The 23168-nt window shown below is 44.5% G+C and overlaps 1 protein-coding gene across 1 annotated transcript in view; it reads left to right on the forward strand.

Annotated features, from left to right (window-relative positions):
* LOC311100110 (protein Niban 2-like) overlaps positions 1 to 23168 on the forward strand; it is a 64784-nt gene that overhangs the window by 24948 nt on the left and 16668 nt on the right. The window contains exons 6-8 of the mRNA XM_084140866.1: positions 4616 to 4731; positions 22022 to 22126; positions 22432 to 22594. Of these exons, the coding sequence (XP_083996992.1) occupies positions 4616 to 4731; positions 22022 to 22126; positions 22432 to 22594 (384 nt within the window). The remainder of the gene's footprint in view (positions 1 to 4615; positions 4732 to 22021; positions 22127 to 22431; positions 22595 to 23168) is intronic.

The following is a 23168-nucleotide window of genomic DNA, read 5'->3' on the forward strand; positions in this document are numbered from 1 at the left end:
GAGTGAGTGACAGGTACATGATCAATGTCCACCTTCGTATCACTAACTGTAAGTCGCTCTGGTTAAGAGCGTCTGCTAAATGACTAAAATGTAAATGTAATGGATAAAGCCTGAGCTGGAATGTGACTCTAGCTGAGGCTGGCTAGCTTGATAAAGTCCTGAACATATCTAACTAGTGTCGTAGTTTACCCCTCTGGCCTGAGCACCACACCGCCTCATCACTGCTTTAACTCTTAGCAGACATGTTTAGCAATAGTAAACAGACTGATTGGGGCATCTTTTTGACATAGTGGGGTTTGTCTACCATAGTGCATATCCAGTGACTTGCAAAAGTATTCATCCCCCTTGGCATTTTTCCTATTTTGTTGGATTACAACCTGTAATTTTCAATGGATTTTTAGTTGGATTTCATGTAATGGACATACACAAAATAGTTGAAATTGGTGAAGTGAATTTGTTTCCAAAAATTCTAAAAAATAAATAATGGAAAAGTGGTGCGTGCATATGTATTCACCCCCTTTGCTATGAAGCCCCTAAATAAGATATGGTGCAACCAATTACCTTCAGAAGTCACATAATTTGTTAGATTGCACACAGGTGGACTTTATTTAAGTGTCACATGATCTCAGAATATATACACCTGTTTTGAAAGGCCCCAGAGTCTGCAACACCACTAAGCAAGGGGCACCACCAAGCAAGCGGCACCATGAATAATAATATAATAATATGCCATTTAGCAGACGCTTTTATCCAAAGCGACTTACAGTCATGCATGCATACATTTTTGTGTATGGGTGGTCCCGGGGATCGAACCCACTACCTTGGCGTTACAAGCGCCGTGCTCTACCAGCTGAGCTACAGAGGACCACAAGACCAAGGAGCTCTCCAAACAGGTCAGGGACAAAGTTGTGGAGAAGTACAGATCAGGGTTGGGTTATAAAAAAATATCCGAAACTTTGAACATCCCACGGAGCACCATTAAATCCATTATTAAAAAATTGAAAGAATATGGCACCACAACAAACCTGCCGAGAGAGGGCCGCCCAACAAAACTCACGGACCAGGCAAGGAGGGCATTATTCACAGAGATAACAAAGAGACCAAAGATAACCCTGAAGGAGCTGCAAAGCTCCACAGCGGAGATTGGAGTATCTGTCCATAGGACCACTTTAAGCCGTACACTCCTCAGAGCTGGGCTTTACAGAAGAGTGGCCAGAAAAAAGCCATTGCTTAAAGAAAAAAATAAGCAAACACGTTAGGTGTTCGCCAAAAGGCATGTGGGAGACTCCCCAAACATATGGAAGAAGGTACTCTGGTCAGATGAGACTAAAATTGAGCTTTTTGGCATCAAGGAAAACGCTATGTCTGGCGCAAACCCAATCCCTCTCATCACCCCGAGAACACCATCCCCACAGTGAAGCATGGTGGTGGCAGCATCATGCTGTAGGGATGTTTTTCATCGGCAGGGACTGGGAAATTGAATAAAGGGAAATTCTTGAGGGAAACCGGTTTCAGTCTTCCAGAGAATTGAGACTGGGACGGAGGTTCACCTTCCAGCAGGACAATGACCCTAAGCATACTGCTAAAGCAGCACTCAAGTGGTTTAAGGGGAAACATTTAAATGTCTTGGAATGGCCTAGTCAAAGCCCAGACCTCAAGCCATTTGAGAATTTGTGGTATGACTTAAGGATTGCTGTACACCAGCGGAAACCATCCAACTTGAAGGAGCTGGAGCAGTTCTGCCTTGAAGGATGGGCAAAAATCCCAGTGGCTAGATGTGCCAAGCTTATAGAGACATACCCCAAGATACTTGCAGCTGTAATTGCTGCAAAAGGTGGCTCTACAAAGTATTGACTTTTGGGGGGGTGAATAGTTATGCATGCTCAAGTTTTCTGTTTTTTTGTCTTATTTCTTGTTTGTTTCACAATAAAACATATTTTGCATCTTCAAAGTGGTAGGCATGTTGTGTAAATCAAATGATACAAACCCCCCCAAAATCCATTTTAATTCCAGGTTGTAAGGCAACAAAATAGGAAAAATGCCATGTTGGGTGAATACTTTCGAAAGCCACTGTACACACACACAGACTGGATGTGAAGTCCTGGGATCTGGCTGGGGTGGGACTCAGGAGTCACACCAACCACAGTAGTGCAGAGAGAGAGAGAGGGAAATGTCTCAAATAAAGAGACATTGGTAAATGCTACCACATGTTCTATTTTTACAAAACACACACACACACAGACACACACACACTTTCTCATGCCTGCTGCTACTCTGAGTCTGGCTGTAATCTGCTCCCTGATCTTGGTAGAAGTAAAGGTTTCCAACAAGCCTTATTGTGAATTTAAACATTATTCCCTTTTCCAGGGTATTGCCTCCAAGCACTAAGATATGCTTCCCATGTGTGGGTGTTAATGTGTGTTGATATATATACAGTTTATTAGGTACACCACCCCGTTCACACATGGTTAGCTCCTACGGACAGTGAGTCACGTGGCCGTGGCTTGCTATATAAAGCAGGCAGACGGGCATCGAGGCATTCCGTTACTGTTCGATTGAATGTTAGAATGGGCAAAACGAGTGACCTTAGTGACTTTGAGCGTATATACATGTATTGTAGCTTAGTAAAAGTTCACACTGCTCCACATGTCTCAAGGGGAACATGGAATGAGAAATTGTTATTTTTATGAAGAAGGGAAATCATAGCAATCCTGTTTTAAAAGGGGTCCGTCCCTCTTTATCCCTAGTGACTCATTTTTCTTGCTGTGCGTCCGAAGTGACGCTCTACTCCCTATATAGTGCACTACTTTTGAGTGCACTATATAGGGAAGTACACTATATGTAGGGAATAGGGTGCCATTTGGGATGCAGACGTGGCCAGCTGACCTGCATGTCCATTGTGTTCTCATGAGTGCCAATGCCAAGACAAACTAGCCCTGTTTCACCCTCACCCATCAGCCCAGAGTTGGCACAGCGGGCATGGGGGTAGAGAGAGGGCTTCCTGTCTGTCTGTCTGCCCCTCCCCCAACCTTCTCCCTTATTTCCTCTTTGTCAAACCCACAGCCAAAGCATGCGGGATAGACACACACATGAGCACACATATACACACACACACACATTTGCGCATGACTAGACTACATCACAGACACACTCAAGTGGGTCTTTCCTGTACGCTTGATTCTTGTGGAGTCATGAGGTGATATGTGATTCTGTTATGTAAGAGAGCATTTTTCCCCAAACATTTCCATTTAGCAGGGGTCTCCTCTACATCCAGTCCTTTCTCAGTTGGTTGCTTGACTTCTACTAAGCTGAGAGCCATCCTCTACTGATTGTGTGGAGGGTTGTAGTAGTTAGGTCGCACATGTTCATTGTTGCAATCAATGGCTCCTCACCTGTCTGTTGTTTACCTGTAATAGTGATTTGTATGCACATGTGGGCACATTGTGTATTCTTTGTATGCATGCTGTGAAGCTCTGTCCCATCCATCCATTCATATAGCAGGCAGAGGCAGGCACATCTGCTTGCTTGCTATTCAGTTAATGTCCATACCTCTCAACACACTCCCTACTAGACAGTGTTTCAGTACAGAGACCCTGAGAGAAACAGATTTCAGCCTTATTTCAGGATCCCCTGACCTTGAATGCTGGTGTATTTTCACCACATTTTACAAACCCACATGATGAGTGATGACTTCCTGAAAGCGAAACAGCCGTGTGTGTGTGTGTGTGTAACAATTATTGTGGGACAAGAATAGTAAACAAACAAACATTTGACCAACTGGGGACATTTTGTTGGTCCCCACAAGGTCAAATGCTATTTCTAGGGGGTTTAGGGTTAAGGTTAGATTTAGGGTTAGTGTTAGGAGGTAGGGTTAGAGTTAAGGTTAGGTTTTTGGGTTAAGGTTAAGGTTAAGGTTAGGGTAAGAGTATCGGTTAGGGTTACGGGTTCGGGAAAATAGGATTTTGAATGGGACTGAATTGTGTGTCCCCACAAGGTTAGCTGTACAAGACTGTGTGTTGACTCCTCTTCAGCTGTCTACCATTGTCCCTGCTGCTCCTGGGAGGGGCTGTAACCATAGTAACCACACCTTCTCTGTCACTTCCTGTTTTGGGCATGACTCCGCTGCCTGACGAGGGCTGTGGTTCCTGTGTTGTCCCACAGTCAAGTCACTATTATTAACGAATAGCCACTGTGGTAGAACATGGCTGGTTTATGTAGGGCCAAGAGGTCATTGATAATGTTCTAGCAATTTCCTTGAGCAACCGAAAAGGGTGTTTTGAAAAGCCATGTAAAAGCTTGAGAATATATTTTTTTAATTGTTCTATCACCTGAACAGTTTGATAGCTGGTCGCTCAGTACAGTTGACGCCTGTTTTGTATCTTCCAAACAAACTGTCTGTATCTCTCAGGGCCTTCCCAAATGGCACCCTATTCCCTATATAGTGCTCTACTTATGACTAGAGCCTTATGGGACCTGGTCAGAAACGGTGCACTATATAGGGAATAGGGTGCCATTTGAGACTCAACCTCAGTGTTCATACTAAAACATTTCAAACATCACCTCCACCACAGACGCTCCAGCCTATCGTAACTGTGCTCTCGCCTGCCCCCTCCAGGTCTGTCAGAGGAGTGCAGGGTGCAGACCCCTGCCTTCACGGATGCAGTGCGGCTCTACAAGCAGGCTCAGGGACACTACGGCACCTGGGACATGATGTGTGGAGGGCCACCACAGGTGAGAGGAACATTATGGAGCTGGCTCTACCTCTTGAGGATTTTGTTACATTTAGTCAACCTCATTTAATTTGTATTCTGAATAAGTGATGCTAACACCTTACAGTACTTACAGCAGGTTTGTTGAGTCCCGGCCTTAGCTAAACCTCTTGAGTGGTCAGTGTCCATGATGGATGTCAGTCAGGCAGCTGGTGTGTCTGTTTGTTGAGGATTTGTTGACTGTTTCTCTGAGAGTACAGATGGAAGGAGGAATTGGACTCTCCTCCTGGCAAAATGTAAGGTTACTTGCGTAAACTCAGTTCTCTGATATTATGAGTTAGATACTGTATCTCACATGAGGGATTCACCAGAATCTCATAAGCTCAAAGAACCAATCACACAAATCTGTCGGAGAAGGACAGGTCGAGTGACGAATGAGGTGAGCCCCTCCCCTCATACTAAAGAGCCACTCACCCGTCATTTTCGAGCATGCCGAACTTCCTCACACTCTTGTGAGTAGGGGAATACGGTGAGATATCTCACTCATAATATCAGAGAACTGGCGTTAACTTAAGGTTACTTGTTTATCTTTCCATTATTAGTTTCAATATCTCTGGCCAACTCCCGTATCGCAACATGCTCTCCGAAGCCAAAACATATCAACCCTCAGAGGCCCCGACACTAAGGACCGTATGCGTCACTGCACATTCTTTGGCATCTAGCCAGTAGAACCTCCTAAAGGTATGAGGGGACGCCCAACAAGCTGCATCACAATTCTCCTGCAAGGAGATGCCCTTAAACAGCGCCCAAGAAGTCACCATACCTCTGGTGGAGTGAGCCCTAAGGCCTTCCGGAGGCTGTAACGCTTTACTATTATAGGCCAATATAATACACTGCTCAAAAAAATAAAGGGAACACTTAAACAACACATCCTAGATCTGAATGAATGAAATAATCTTATTAAATACTTTTTTCTTTACATAGTTGAATGTGCTGACAACAAAATCACACAAAAATTATCAATGGAAATCAAATTTATCAACCCATGGAGGTCTGGATTTGGAGTCACCCTCAAAATTAAAATGGAAAACCACACTACAGGCTGATCCAACTTTGATGTAATGTCCTTAAAACAAGTCAAAATGAGGCTCAGTAGTGTGTGTGGCCTCCACGTGCCTGTATGACCTCCCTACAACGCCTGGGCATGCTCCTGATGAGGTGGCGGATGGTCTCCTGAGGGATCTCCTCCCAGACCTGGACTAAAGCATCCGCCAACTCCTGAACAGTCTGGTGCAACGTGGCGTTGGTGGATGGAGCGAGACATGATGTCCCAGATGTGCTCAATTGGATTCAGGTCTGGGGAACGGGCGGGCCAATCCATAGCATCAATGCCTTCCTCTTGCAGGAACTGCTGACACACTCCAGCCACATGAGGTCTAGCATTGTCTTGCATTAGGAGGAACCCAGGGCCAACCGCACCAGCATATGGTCTCACAAGGGGTCTGAGGATCTCATCTCGGTACCTAATGGCAGTCAGGCTACCTCTGGCGAGCACATGGAGGGCTGTGCGGCCCACCAAAGAAATGCCACCCCACACCATGACTGACCCACCGCCAAACCGGTCATGCTGGAGGATGTTGCAGGCAGCAGAACGTTCTCCACAGCGTCTCCAGACTGTCACGTCTGTCACATGTGCTCAGTGTGAACCTGCTTTCATCTGTGAAGAGCACAGGGCGCCAGTGGCGAATTTGCCAATCTTGGTGTTCTCTGGCAAATGCCAAACGTCCTGCATGGTGTTGGGCTGTAAGCACAACCCCCACCTGTGGACGTCGGGCCCTCATACCACCCTCATGGAGTCTGTTTCTGACCGTTTGAGCAGACACATGCACATTTGTGGCCTGCTGGAGGTCATTTTGCAGGGCTCTGGCAGTGCTCCTCCTTGCACCAAGGCGGAGGTAGCGGTCCTGCTGCTGGGTTGTTGCCCTCCTACGGCCTCCTCCACGTCTCCTGATGTACTGGCCTGTCTCCTAGTAGCGCCTCCATGCTCTGGACACTACGCTGACAGACACAGCAAACATTCTTGCCACAGCTCGCATTGATGTGCCATCCTGGATGAGCTGCACTACCTGAGCCACTTGTGTGGGTTGTAGACTCCGTCTCATGCTACCACTAGAGTGAAAGCACCTCCAGCATTCAAAAGTGACCAAAACATCAGCCAGGAGGCATAGGAACTGAGAAGTGGTCTGTGGTCACCACCTGCAGAACCACTTCTTTATTGGGGGTGTCTTGCTAATTGCCTATAATTTCCACCTGTTGTCTATTCCATTTGCACAACAGCATGTGAAATGTATTGTCAATCAGTGTTGCTTCCTAAGTGGACAGTTTGATTTCACAGAAGTGTGATTGACTTGGAGTTACATTGTGTTGTTTAAGTGTTCCCTTTATTTTTTTGAGCAGTGTAGCTTCCATCATTCAATGTGATAACCGTTGACGAGAGACGGGCCTCCCCTTGCAGGGAGGCGCCCATGACAGAGTTGGTTGCTCTTGCGCAAAGCTCTCGTTCTATCTGCGCATACTGGACAAAAATGGTGGAGCCGCTTATCTTCTGTAGAAGGGAAAGGCGGCAGGTGGAAAGCCACAAGGTCTAATGGCGAGACAATTGTAATTGCCGCTGACCTTAGGCATAAAGGCAGGGTTGGGAAACAAGGGAACCTTGGAAAAGCCCCGTGCCAATGGTAGGCATGAATCTCTCACTTGCTTGGCGGATATAAGGGTGACCAGTAAAGCAATCTTATTTTTTTATTTTATTTTCCACCCGCCGCCTTTGTCTCATCGCTGCAACTCCCCAACGGGCTCGGGAGGCAAAGGTCAAGTCATGCGTCATCTGAAACCTGACCCGCCAAACCGCGCTTCTTAACACCTGCCTGCTTAACCCGGAAGCCAGCCTCACCAATGTGTCGGAGGAAACACTGTTCACCTGACGATCGAGGTCAGCCTGCAGGCGCCCGGCCCACCACAAGGAGTCGCTAGAGCGCAATGAGCCAAGTAAAGCCCCCCCGGCCAAACCCTCCCCTAACCCGGACGATGCTGGGCCAATTGTGCGCCGCCCTATGGGACTCCGATCACGGTCAGTTGTGATACAGCCCGGGAACGAACGCCTCTAGCACTGCGATGCAGTGGCTTAGACCGCTGCGCCACTCGGAAGCCCCAGTAAAGCAGTCTTAAAGGAGAGATATTTCATCCCCACGCTTTCCAGCGGCTCAAAAGGCTGCTGTGAAATGGCCTCGAGCACAATAGACAAATCCCATGACGGGACTAAAGGCTTGGGAACTGGCCGTAAGCGACACGCCCCCTCCATGAAACGCAATAACAAGGGGTGTTTCCCCACCGTGTTATTGTCGAAGCCTATATGACAGGCCGAGATAGCGGCTAGATAGACCTTAACAGTGGAGAAAGCGTTCCCTCTGTTCAAAAGGTCCTGAAGCATAAAAATACAGAGCATTGGTCATGAATGATCTGCTTCTGGTCACAAAATGCACCACTTGTTTCCATCACACTTCTTCTCAAAAACGCACCACTTGTTTCCATACAGTGGCTGTGTAGAAGGAGCCCTAGCACTCTGGATCGTCTCAATGACTCTGAGAGGCAGGCCTGTCACATCCAAATTTAACCTCTCACGGGCCAGGCCCAGAGGACCATGGTGTCCGGGTAAGGTTGGAAAATTTGCTTGGGTCAGCAGGTCCCTGCATAATGGCAGTTGCCAGGGCTCGACGTACAGCAGGAAAATGAGCTCCACTATCCAGAGCTTGCTTGGCCATTGAGGGGCTACCAAGTTGAGGGATGAGCCTTCTTCCCTCACTCTAGCTAGATTGGGGAGTTTGAGGCTGAGGAGAGGAAAAGCGTAAAGCAACACCCTCTGCCAAGGGTGTGGCCAGCATATCCGAGTGGTGTCTCCAGCTACTGCGGAGAATAGCGGGTAGTGCACGTTTTCGTGCGATGCGAAGAGATCTACGGATGCTTGACCGTATCTCTCCCAGATCTGTTTCACCACTTGGGTATTTGGTATTTGTGTTGTTGGTATTTTATTAGGATCCCCATTAGCTGTTGCGATAGCAGCAGCTTCTCTTCTTGGGGTCCACATAAAACATGAAACATGACATAATACAGAACATTAGTAAACTAGAACAGCTCAAGGACAGAACTACTGAAATGTAAAAATATAAAAATATAACAAAGGTTCTGTACTGACTCAATACTGAGAAGAAAAATCACACAGACCTATTCTAAGCCTACATTTATCATTTATTTTCATTTATTACATTTACATTCAGTAGCATCTATCAGTACATACACATAAAATATTTAGGTCAAATAGGTTTAAAGCCAGGTTTGCTGTTCACTTGAGCAATATGAGATGTAAGAGTTCCATGCAATTGTGGCTCTATATAAGACTGTACATTTCCTTGAATTCGTTCTGGATTTGGGGACTGTGAAAAGTTGGTGGCATGTCTGGTGGGGTAAGTGTGTCAGTGCTGTATGTAAGTTAACTATGCAAACAATTAGGAATTTTCCACACATTAATGTTTCTTATACACTAAAAAAAATATAAACGCAACATGTAAAGTGTTGGTCCCTTGTTTTATGAGCTGAAATAAAAGATCCCAGAAATGTTCCATATGCACAAAAAGCTTATTTCTCTCAAATGTTTTGCACAAATTTGTTTACATCCCTGTTAGTAAGCATTTCTCCTATGCCAAGATAATCCATCCACCTGACAGGTGTGGCATATCAAGAAGCTGATTAAACAGCATGATCATTACACAGGTGCACCTTGTGCTGGGGACAATAAAATGCCACTCTAAAATGTGAAGTTTTGTCAATTGTGTGCAATTGGCATGCTGACTGCAGGAATGTCCACCAGAGCTGTTGCCAGAGAATTGAATGTTCACTTTTCGACCATAAGCTGCCTCCAATGTCGTTTTAGAGAATTTGGCAGTACGTCCAACCGACCTCACAACCGCAGACCACGTGTATGGTATCAAGTGGGCGAGCGGTTTGCTGATGTCACTGTTGTGAACAGAGTGCCCCATGGTGGCGGGGGTTATGGTATGGGCAGGCATAATCTACAGACAACAACCACAATCGCATTTTATCGATGGCAATTTGAATGCACAGCAATACCATGACGAGACCCATTGTCATGCCATTCATCTGCCGCCATCACCTCATGTTTCAGCATGATAATGCACTGCCCCATGTCGCAAGGATCTGTACACAATTCCTGGAAGCTGAAAATGTCCCAGTTCTTCAATGGCCTGCATACTCACCAGACATGTCACCCATTGAGCATGTTTGGGATGCTCTGGATTGACGTGTATGACAGCGTGTTCCAGTTCCTTCAAATATCCAGCAACTTGGCACAGTCATTGAAGAGGAGTGAGACAACATTCCACAGGCCACAATCAAAAGCCTGATCAACTTTATGCGAAGGAGATGTGTCGCACTGCATGAGGCAAATGGTCACACCAGATACTGACTTCTCTCCTTCAGGCCATTCATCACCTTTCGGATCCGAATCCGAGCATTGTCTGGGATATGGTTGTGTTCTCCAGATAACTTGGAGATAACCCCATCAGTGAGGGTTATGCGACGTCTGCTTTCGAAAGCATTATATTCGGTGCACTTCCAGAAGGACTTATTTGCCGTCTGTCGTTCCCGTCTGTAGGTGTAGCCTTCATGCTCCAGGATATTTTTTCCATGCACAGAGGGGATACGTTTGGGTTCCATTGCTTGTTCTGACCTCCTCTAAGAATAATGAATGCTGAGGATAGCAGAGCAAGATCTTTTTAAGCAGAATATTTGGATTATTAGCATATGAATGACTTGCAATTCGATTGCTGGACTATCGAAGCCATCCATCCAACCCATTTATTCAGATCCGGCAGTTCAAAGAGGATAGTTTCAAAGGTAATCAATTGGGCCTAGTTTACTGTTCATTAGCAGCGTACTTTAGTTTTTGTGCCTATTATTATTTTACATTTAAGTATGACCTAAAACTAGAACAGTCTTGGGAGTTCCTTGTATTAATGGCAGTGTTGTTTGCCTATCAATATAATAAGCGTTTATCTGTGAAATTAGACATTGAACTTAAACCCTGTTTCAACAATCATCAGCTATTTCAGATAAAAAAAATTCAGAATGACAGTAAAGTGAACAGCTGTGGTGATAGCAAGCAAAGTTTTTCTAGAATGTTTTGATGTCTCACATGTCAGGAAAAGGATTGTCCAAACTATACAGGCTACAAATATAGGCCTAAAGCATTTTTAAAACCGGTTCAAAATCTACAAATAGTTATTTCCACGTAATACATTTTATTCAATGGCTTTACAGTGGCTTGCGAAAGTATTCACCCCCTCTTGGCATTTTACCTATTTTGTTGCCTTACAACCTGGAATTAAAATTGATTTTTGGGGGGTTTGTATCATTTGATTTACACAACATGCCTATCACTTTGAAGATGCAAAATATTTTTTGGGGTGAAACAAACAAGAAGTAAGACAAAAAAACAGAACTTGAGCGTGCATAACACTTCACTGGGATTTTTGCCCATTCTTCAAGGCAAAACTGCTCCAGCTCCTTCAAGTTGGATGGGTTCTGCTGGTGTACAGCAATCTTTAAGTCATACCACAGATTTTCAATTGGATTGAGGTCTGGGCTTTGACTAGGCCATTCCAAGACATTTAAATGTTTCCCCTTAAATCACTTGAGTGTTGCTTTAGCAGTATGCTTAGGGTCATTGTCCTGCTGGAAGGTGAACCTCCGTCCCAGTCTCAAATCTCTGGAAGACTGAAACCGGTTTCCCTCAAGAATTTCCCTGTATTTAGCGCCATCCATCATTCCTTCAATTCTGACCAGTTTCCCAGTCCCTGCCGATGAAAAACATCCCCACAGCATGATGTGATGCTGCCACCACCATGCTTCACTGTGGGGATGGTGTTCTCGGGGTGATGAGAGGTGCTGGGTTGATGGCCAAAAAGCTCAATTTTAGTCTCATCTGACAAGAGTACCTTCTTCCATAGGTTTGGGGAGTCTCCCACATGCCTTTTGGCGAACACCAAACGTGTTTGATAATTTTTTTCTTTAAGCAATGGCTGTTTTCTGGCCACTCTTCCGTAAAGCCCAGCTCTGTGGGGTGTACGGCTTAAAGTGGTCCTATGGACAGATACTCCAATCTCTGCTGTGGAGCTTTGCAGCTCCTTCAGGGTTTTCTTTGGTCTCTTTGTTGCCTCTGATTAATGCCCTCCTTGCCTGGTCTGTGGGTTTTGGTGGGCCATATTCTTTCCATTTTTTAATAATGGATTTAATTGTGCTCCGTGGGATGTTCAAAGTTTCTGATATTTTTTTATAACCCAACCCTGATCTGTACTTCTCTACAACTTTGTCCCTGACCTGTTTGGAGAGCTCCTTGGTCTTCATGGTGCCGCTTGCTTGGTGGTGCCCCTTCCTTAGTGGTGTTGCAGACTCTGGGGCCGTTCAGAACAGGTGTATGTATACTGAGATCATGTGACACTTAGATTGCACACAGGTGGACTTTATTTAACTAATTATGTGACTTCTGAAGGTAATTGGTTGCACCAGATCTTATTTAGGGGCTTCACAGCAAAGGGGGGGAATACATATGCACGCACCACTTTTCAATTATTTATTTTTTAGAATGTTTTGAAACAAGTAATGTTTTTTATTTCACTTCACCAATTTGGACTATTTTGTGTATGTCCATTACATGAAATCCAAATAAAAATCAATTTAAATTACAGGTTGTAATGCAACAAAACAGGAAAAACAACAAGGGGGATGAATACTTTTGCAAGGCACTGTACCTGTGTCCTAGCCAGCCAGGGTAGGGCAGCACTTTACAACATTCAAATGTTATAGTATTGTGAATCTGTCATGCATATTTTTTTTTTGAAAATGGGAACAATGGGCGAGATGGACAAATACTGATTTCAAAACAAAGTCGACTACATTCTCATATTATCAAGACATGAAGTGAGTATAAAAATAGTTTTAAAAGATGCCTTAAAGTTGAACTCGGATAGATCTTTAGTATAGTAACCTATACAGTCAACTCAAAATATGGTATTAGCAGGAAAATCCCTACAATGGACACATGACTGTCGAACGTTGCTTGCGTGTGTCCTTGCCTAATATGATTGCCCCGCATGGACATGGATGTGCTGGGGTACTTGCTCAGTACTCCTTGGGCTGAGATAGCAGGCTCCATGGCTCCAAAAAACAGCTAATCTGAGATCAAAGCGAAACGTAACTAGCGTTCGCCACGTGGGCTAATAGCCTAGCTAGTTAGCACAGTGCTAGCCTGAGAAGCTAATCCGTTAACAATGTGAGCGTCGCTAGTATTCGCTTCGTGGGCTAGTAGCCTAGCTAGTTAGCGCTACTTTCCTTTAGCTAACATTGTGCTATGTTAGTCTTGCAATGAACAAAAGCGTGGCTCTCGACTGATAAGCAGTGACGCTAGTACGGTCGGTCTAGTCAACGCTGCACGGTAGTGGGTTGAGCTAAATGAGAGCGAGCTAGTAAATCTACCCTTCCAGGTAGAAAAAACAGTTGTTAGGATAGCTAGCCTTGTGGCAAGCTAGCCAGGTTAGCTAAGCCTTGCAGCTAAGCTAGCCACGTCTCAGTAGCTAGCTGTGTGACGCTAGCCAATACAGGAGACAAAGGGAAGAAAAATCGCAAAAGCTCATTCTTATCCGACGCAAATATTTTCCTTTCGGTAAAGTCACCCAAGTCTCCGACAGACGTGTGTGATTTGGTTCTTCGAGCTTATGAGAATCTGGTGAATCCCTCATGTGCGATATCAAAACGAATAATTGAAAGAGAACAGTGTAGAGCACCTCTTGTGCCTCACCCCCTCCCACTGTCACAGTTTGGTCAGACCCCTGCTCATCTGGGTGGGGTCTCCTCTGAAAGAGACTTTTTCAAATTCCCCCTCTCTCTGTTACTTACCCCTGCTTGGGTAGGAACAGTCCCCTAATCAGGCTCAGGTGTGGCCCTGCCTGGGTGGCCTTCCTTTCAAATAGTCTGGGTTCTTTCTCACTAGCTCCATTTCACTCATTGTCCTCCCGATTCTCATAAACACAGATGAAGGGAAAGATGGCTTTTCAGAGCTCTCTCCCTCTCTTCCCTCTGTCTTTGTAGATCTGTTTGTGGGACTGGGAATGGTGTTTCTGCTTGGTGTAAAGGTAGCAGTAGGGACTAAGGCTTTGTTTACACATGCAGCCCAATTATGATTTTTTTCCACTAATTGGTCTTTTGACCAATCAGACCAGTTCTGAAAAATATCTAATGTGAAAAGATCTGATGTGCTTGGTCAAAAGACCAATTAGTGGAAAAAATATCAGAATTTGGCTGCCTGTGTAAACGCAGCCTAAGTGGTGTCATGCCCTGAATCACATCGCTCTGGGTGCACCTAATTCCTACGGGCCCTGGTCAAAAGTATTGCACTGTAAATGGAATAGGGTGCCATTTGGGACACAGACACTGTTACTCTGAAGTCCTGAAGTGATCTGACTTACCCAGTAAGACAGTAGGCCCGCATCTGAAATGGCACCCTATTCCCTATATAGTGCACCCTATGCGGACCCTGGTCAAAAGTAGTGCACTGTATAAGGAATAGGGTGCTATTCAGATGGGCACCATATGTAATAACAGCTGTCCTGGAAGGAGTAGTAGTGTGTTTCTAGCCTTCATAGACTAGGTAGAGTTTGCCCAGAGAATCACAGGCCTCCTAAAGCATGTACCTCACCAACCACACAGTAGGCTTCTATGAAAGTCTAGAGACAAGGAAAAAAACGTCAGAATGTCATGTAGCTAGCCGCTGTGTTCAGCTCCAATATGCTGCCTGGACCGCATTGAGATGATTATTCAAGTATGTCTAAAGCAGAGAGGGCCAAGTCGAGCCCTGGTCCAAGTATATTAAATCATATTCAAACTTGAGTTATGGTTTTATATTCTGCAGCCAAGGCTACTGCACATTTAGATGGATACTGACTGAAATGCTGTGTTTATTATTAATATCTTATACCCAGAATTATTTTCCATTTACTATTATTTACTCTTGGGAGAGCTGTGTATTGTGCTCAATGTCATTACACAGATCAAGCCGCAGGCAATGTCAAGGTATGGCAGTTTTAAAGTCTCCTCCTAGCCGACTTGTTGGCAGCTTTGAGTGCCCCATCCTGTATCCCTGTTGCCCTCTTTAGAGATGGATTTCCTCAGAACTATCATCATGCCAAGCTTGTTTGTTTTCAGTTTCTCTTATGATTTCACTTGAACTCTGGCTTGTGTGTGTTTTATCCATAGATTTGGTCATCCCCATGTGAATGAACCAACAGTGTGTTTAGAATGATCACTAGCCGTCAGGTGACATTTTTGAGTGTTTAGTCTAGGGTCGTATTCATTAGGCTACGTGGTAGCAAAACGTTTTGCAATGGAAAAACAAAATGAGTATTTTTTTGGTAGTCCCACCCTGTTTGTCTTCTTTCTTCCGTTTTAGTTCCTAATGAATGAATCCCAGTTGAGACTTATTGGAGGAGCTTTGGGGAGGTAAATAAAGAGTTATTGAGCACAGAGAGATGTTTGTCAGAGTGTGTGCATGGGCTGGGTCCTGGGTAGGGGCAGTAACCACCTTTCCTGTCTCCCTCCGGCTAGTTTCAATCGCCCCCAGTGTATCTACACACACGCAACACAGGATAAGGGGGCCATAGGCCAGTGTTTGTGCTGCAGGGCGGGGGCTGCTTGCTTGTTTTTCTTAGGGTTCAGGATCATTTTGGCCTACACCTGTGACAACCCCTCCCACATATGTTGGCATAGAAATGAAAGCCGACTATGGGGGCATTTATTGGCAGTTGTTGCCAGTGAAATGTATGCTGGAATATGTTTTGAATATACCCCCATGTGATTCTGACTAAGAACCGAGAGCAACTAGACGGGTGAGGTGTACTATTAGTACAGTACTGTCTAGTACTCCCTTTCTTCGATAATTTCTTCTATCAAACAAGAACATGATCCAACAATACAAGAGAATCTCTTTAAATGGCAATTCAAGTGAGTGACTGTGTATGATGGGTTGGGTTGGAGGAGGGGTGGACTGAGGCGTGTGTGTTCAGTGTTTGAGTGCTTGCCTTTAAATGTTTGCTGGATGCACTGCAGATAAAAAGCAGGCTAGTGTGCGTGTGTGCCTGTTGGTACCTTATAATGCAGGCCCACTAATGAGCATAGGGAAATGGAGAACTGGCCCTCTGACAAACCCAATCCCAGCAGATTTATGTGTGTTTGGAGTGTGAGTATTTTACTGCATGTTAGGGAGAAAATAGTCTCATGACATTCTGGTTCTGGGTGAGAGATTAGGGAGTAAAATAACATAATACTGTATATGAATACATTAACATTTACATTTTCGTCATTTAGCAGACGCTCTTATCCAGAGCGACATACAAATTGGTGCATTCACCTTATGATAGCAAGTGGGACAACCACTTTACACATTTTTTTTTTGGGGGGGTGTGGGGTAAGGGGGGGGTAGAAGGATTACTTTATCCTATCCCAGGTATTCCTTAAAGAGGTAGGGTTTCAAGTGTCTCCGGAAGGTGGTGAGTGACTCCGCTGTCCTGGCGTCGTGAGGGAGCTTGTTCCACCATTGGGATGAATACATACGATATTACATTACTTAATTAATTAATGCAGAATTAATGGATTAATTAATTAATTACACATGATATTACAGTTATCATAGTGATCAAACTAAATCTTTTCTCAGAGACTCTGACCTCAATGTTTCTTTAAGGTTAACCCTGGATGGATGTTGTGTTATACAGTGCCTTCGGAAAGTATTCAGACCCATTGACTTTTTCCACATTTTGTTACGTTACAGCCTTATTCTAAAATATATATTTTTTCTCAGCAATCTACACACAATACCCCATAATAACAAAGCAAAAACAGGTTTTTAGAATTTGTTGCAAATGTATTACAAATACAAAACTGATATAACATTTAAATAAGTATTCAGACCCTTTACTCAGTACTTTGTTGAAGCACCTTTGGCAGCAATTACAGCCTCAAGTCTTCTACGGTATGACGATACAAGCTTGGCACACCTGTATTTGGGGAGTTTCTCCAATTCTTCTCTGCAGATCCTCTCAAGCTCTGTCAGTTTGGATGGGGAGCGTCACTGCACAGCTATTTTCAGATGTTCGATCGGGTTTGAGTCCGGACTCTGGCTGGGCCACTCAAGGACTTTCAAAGACTTGTCCCAAAGCTACACCTGCGTTGGCTTGGCTGTGTGCTTAGGGTTGTTGTCGTGTTTGAAGGTCAACCTTCACCCCAGTCTGAGGTCCTGAGTGCTCTGGGGCAGGTTTTCATCAAGGATCTCTCTGTACTTCACTCCGTTCATCTTTCCCTCGATCCTGACTAGTCTCCCAGTCCCTGCCGCTGAAAAACATCCCCTCAGCATGATGCTGCCACCACCATGCTTCACCGTAGGGATGGTGCAGGTTCCCTCCAGACGTGATGCTTGGCATTCAGGCCAAAGTGTTAAATCTCTATTTCATCAGACCAGAGAATCTTGTTTCTTATGGTCTGACAATCCTTTAGGTGCCTTTTGGCAAACTCCATGCAGGCTGTCGTGCCTTTGACTGAGAAGTCGCTTCCATCTGGCCACTATACCGTAAAGCCCAGATTGGTGGATTGCTGCAGAGACGGTTGTCCTTCTGGAAGGTTCTCCCATCTCCACAGAGGAACTCTGGAGCTCTGTCAGAGTGACCATCGGGTTCTTGGTCACCTCCCTGACCAAGGCCCTTCTCCCCCGATTGCTCAGTTTGGCTGGGCGGCCAGCTCTAGGAAGAATGATGGAGGCCACTGTGTTCTTGGGGACCTTCAATGCTGCAGAAATGTTTTTGTACCCTTCCCCAGATCTGTGCCTCGACACAATCCTGTCTCGGAGCTCTATGGATAATTCCTTCGACGTCATGGCTTGGTTTTTGGTCTGATATGCACTGTCAACTGTGGGACCTTTATATAGACAGGTGTGTGCCTTTCCAAATCATGTTCAATCAATTGAATTTACCACAGGTGGACTCCAATCAAATTGTAGAAACATCTCAAGGATGATCAATGGAAACAGGATGCACCTGAGCTCAATTTTGAGTCTCATAGCAAAGGGTCTGAATACTTATGTAAATAAGGTATTTCTGTTTTTTATTTGTAATAAAACCTGTTTTCACTTTGTCATTATGGGATATTGTGTGTCGATATATATATATATATATATATATATATATATATATATATATATATAGATATATACAGTGAGGGAAAAAAGTATTTCATCCCCTGCTGATTTTGTACGTTTGCCCACTGACAAAGAAATGATCAGTCTATAATTTTAATGGTAGGTTTATTTGAACAGTGAGAGACAGAATAACAACAAAAAAATACAGAAAAACGCATGTCAAAAATGTTATAAATTGATTTGCATTTTAATGAGGGAAATAAGTATTTGACCCCATCTCCCAGGTCTCTTTTATACAGGTAACGAGCTGAGATTAGGAGCACACTCTTAAAGGGAGTGCTCCTAATCTGTTTGTTACCTGTATAAAAGAGACCTGTCCACAGAAGCAATCAATCAATCAGATTCCAAACTCTCCACCATGGCCAAGACCAAAGAGCTCTCCAAGGATGTCAGGGACAAGATTGTAGACCTACACAAGGCTGGAATGGGCTACAAGACCATCGCCAAGCAGCTTGGTGAGAAGGTGACAACAGTTGGTGCGATTTATTCGCAAATGGAAGAAACACAAAATAACTGTCAATCTCCCTCGGCCTGGGGCTCCATGCAAGATCTCACCTCGTGGAGTTGCAATGATCATGAGAACGGTGAGGAAACAGCCCAGAACTACACGGGAGGATCTTGTCAATGATCTCAAGGCAGCTGGGACCATAGTCACCAAGAAAACAATTGGTAACACACTACGCCGTGAAGGACTGAAATCCTGCAGCGCCCGCAAGGTCCCCCTGCTCAAGAAAGCACATATACATGCCGTCTGAAGATTGCCAATGAACATCTGAATGATTCAGAGGAGAACTGGGTGAAAGTGTTGTGGTCAGATGAGACCAAAATCGAGCTCTTTGGCATCAACTCAACTCGCCGTGTTTGGAGGAGGAGGAATACTGCCTATGACCCCAAGAACACCACCTCCACCGTCAAACATGGAGGTGGAAACATTATGCTTTGGGTGTGTTTTTATGCTAAGGGGACAGGACAACTACACCGCATCAAAGGGATGATGGACGGGGCCATGTACTGTCAAATCTTGGGTGAGAACCTACTTCCCTCAGCCAGGGCATTGAAAATGGGTCGTGGATGGGTATTCCAGCATGACAATGACCCAAAACACACAGCCAAGGCAACAAAGGAGTGGCTCAAGAAGAAGCACATTAAGGTCCTGGAGTGGCCTAGCCAGTCTCCAGACTTTAATCCCATAGAAAATCTGTGGAACGAGCTGAAGGTTCGAGTTGGCAAACGTCAGCCTCGAAACCTTAATGACTTGGAGAAGATCTGCAAAGAGGAGTGGAACAAAATCTCTCCTGAGATGTGTGCAAACCTGGTGGCCAACTATAAGAAACGTCTGACCTCTGTGATTGCCAACAAGGGTTTTGCCACCAAGTACTAAGTCATGTTTTGCAGAGGGGTAAAATACTTATTTCCCTCATTAAAATGCAAATCAATTCATAACATTTTTGACATGCGTTTTTCAGGATTTTTTTGTTGTTATTCTGTCTCTCACTATTCAAATAAACCTACCATTGAAATTATAGACTGATCATGTCTTTGTCATTGGGCAAACGTACAAAATCAGCAGGGGATGAAATACTTTTTTCCCTCACTGTATATAATATATATATATATATATATATATATATATATACAGTGGGGGAAAAAAGTATTTAGTCAGCCACCAATTGTGCAAGTTCTCCCACTTAAAAAGATGAGAGAGGCCTGTAATTTTCATCATAGGTACACGTCAACTATGACAGATAAATTGAGAAAAAAGAATCCAGAAAATCATATTGTAGGATTTTTAATGAATTTATTTGCAAATTTGGTGGAAAATAAGTATTTGGTCACCTACAAACAAGCAAGATTTCTGGCTCTCACAGACCTGTAACTTCTTCTTTAAGAGGCTCCTCTGTCCTCCACTCATTACCTGTATTAATGGCACCTGTTTGAACTTGTTATCAGTATAAAAGACACCTGTCCACAACCTCAAACAGTCACACTCCAAACTTTACTATGGCCAAGACCAAAGAGCTGTCAAAGGACACCAGAAACAAAATTGTAGACCTGCACCAGGCTGGGAAGACTGAATCTGCAATAGGTAAGCAGCTTGGTATGAAGAAATCAACTGTGGGAGCAATTATTAGGAAATGGAAGACATACAAGACCACTGATAATCTCCCTCGATCTGGGGCTCCACGCAAGATCTCACCCCGTGGGGTCAAAATGATCACAAGAACGGTGAGCAAAAATCCCAGAACCACACGCGGGGACCTAGTGAATGACCTGCAGAGAGCTGGGACCAAAGTAACAAAGCCTACCATCAGTAACACACTACGCCGCCAGGGACTCAAATCCTGCAGTGCCAGACGTGTCCCCCTGCTTAAGCCAGTACATGTCCAGGCCCGTCTGAAGTTTGCTAGAATGCATTTGGATGATCCAGAAGAGGATTGGGAGAATGTCATATGGTCAGATGAAACCAAAATAGAACTTTTTGGTAAAAACTCAACTCGTCGTGTTTGGAGGACAAAGAATGATGAGTTGCATCCAAAGAACACCATACCTACTGTGAAGCATGGGGGTAGAAACATCATGCTTTGGGGCTGTTTTTCTGCAAAGGGACCAGGACGACTGATCCGTGTAAAGGAAAGAATGAATGGGGCCATGTATCGTGAGATTTTGAGTGAAAACCTCCTTCCATCAGCAAGGGCATTGAAGATGAAACGTGGCTGGGTCTTTCAGCATGACAATGATCCCAAACACACCGCCCGGGCAACGAAGGAGTGGCTTCGTAAGAAGCATTTCAAGGGTCCTGGAGTGGCCTAGCCAGTCTCCAGATCTCAACCCCATAGAAAATCTTTGGAGGGAGTTGAAAGTCCGTTTTGCCCAGCGACAGCCCCAAAACATCTCTGCTCTAGAGGAGATCTGCATGGAGGAATGGGCCAAAAAACCAGCAACAGTGTGTGAAAACCTTGTGAAGACTTACAGAAAACTTTGACCTGTGTCATTGCCAACAAAAGGTATATAACAAAGTATTGAGAAACTTTTGTTATTGACCAAATACTTATTTTCCACCATAATTTGCAAATAAAATCATTAAAAATCCTACAATGTGATTTTCTGGATTTTTTTTCCTCATTTTGTCTGTCATAGTTGACGTGTACCTATGATGAAAATTACAGGCCTCTCTCACCTTTTTAAGTGGGAGAACTTGCACAATTGGTGGCTGACTAAATACTTTTTTTCCCCACTGTATACTTTTTTAAAATTTTGTTTACCCATTTTAGAATAAGGCTGTAACGGAACAAAATGTGGAAAAAGTCAAGGGGTCTTAATACTTTCCAAATGCACTGTAGATATGTGGTAGTAGAATAGTGGCCTGAGGGCACACACTTAATGTGTTATGAAATCTGTTATGAAATGTATTATAATATTGTAAAACTGCCTTAATTTTGCTGGACCCCAGAAAGAGTAGCTGCTGCCTTGGCAGGAACTAATGGGGATCCATAATAAATACAACATACAAAATAGGAACATTATATTGTGTAGAGGAGCCACATATTACTGTGGGCCCTGGTCAAAAGTAGTGCACTATATAGGGAATATGGTGCCATTTGGGACATACCCATAGACTCATGTACTGAACCTGCATACTCATGTGCACACACCACTCAACCCATTCATATAGGTGACTCTGAAGTGGTTCCTGCACTCCACAGGTTGACAGTTAGTTGTGTGTTTGTTGCCGTTCTGTTTGTAGTGCCACAAAGATTAAGATTGTGGAAACACCGAACTCAAACAACAAAGCCTCTCAAGTCTCATATTCTTTAACTTAGTGCCAAGTTCTGCCAACCACTAGTTACTTCTCTTGGTTACTTATACAGGTACATCCTATACACACACTTTAAAGATTGTGTAAGTGATTAATGCAGTGTTTCGGTGTGTGTGTGTGTTTTAGATCCTAGCCAACCTAGTGATGGAGACCCTCTACCCAGAGCTGAGGAATCTGATTGGTCCTCGTCTGAAGGGGAAGATGCAACAGAGACAGAGGAACTGGATGCTGGTGAGTCATTCTACCTACGTGCTGCACTTTCCTAGGACCCAGAGTTTTCCCTGAGCACACTCAGTTTTTCCTGTTCAGGTCACATAGTCTGGAAAACTCCTGGCCCTACCATTCCTGATCATATTGCTGATTGCGGCTGCATCCCAAATGGCACCCTATTCCCTTCATAGTGCACTATTTTTGACCAGCCTACATAGTGCATTATGTGCCCTGGTCAAAGGTAGTGCACTATGTAGTGAATAGGATGCCATTTGGGACACCGCCGGTGTATTCAACCCATTCTCTCTCTTCCTGTCCCTCTCCAGATCTCTGAGGCAGTGTATAAGCAGGTGTTGTCTCAGACCCAGGCCCACTACGAGGCTCTAGTCCAGGCCTGTGAGGTAGAGATGCCCCAGCTAGACGCCGCGCTACGCACAGACATGGACCAGATTGTCACCTCCAAGGAACACATCAGCGGCAAGATCCGCGGTGAGAGGCGCCTCCGTGCGCACACATATGCACGCACATTTTTTGGGTCCTGACACACCCTCTCACCTCAGATGTTGTGACACAGAAGCACTCCTTACACTTTTCACATAGGCTGATATACAGTATGTCGACTTAATCACAGTGCATTAGTTCTCTCAACCATGGCACTTTTTCTGTCCAAGCGTCTGTATAGTATAGTCAGGTGAATTACCGATGTGTTGATGCTGTAATATTAGCAATGCTGTAATGATCCCCAACGGAGGGGCAATTGTTAGCTACTGTTTGTCATTTCTAGTGGTTGTGGTTTGTTGAGTTCAGAGCTAAGGGCTTTATTTGCACAGTAAAGCAGTCAGACCAGTCATTGATTGCATCCCCAACGGCACCTATTCCCTACATAGTGCACTACTTTTGACAATCCCTATGGGCCTTAGTCAAAAGTAGTGCATTATGTAGGGAATAGGGTGCCATTTGGGATATACCCATTGAATACTACTATGGTAGTAGCCTATGGCATCATGTTACTGGTGAATTTCTATGGCCACTTGGCATTAGAGGGGTCCTCTACTGTAACCGA

This window comes from Coregonus lavaretus (genome assembly GCF_964263955.1).
Source record: "Coregonus lavaretus genome assembly, chromosome: 24".
Classification (NCBI taxonomy): Eukaryota; Metazoa; Chordata; class Actinopteri; order Salmoniformes; family Salmonidae; genus Coregonus; species Coregonus lavaretus.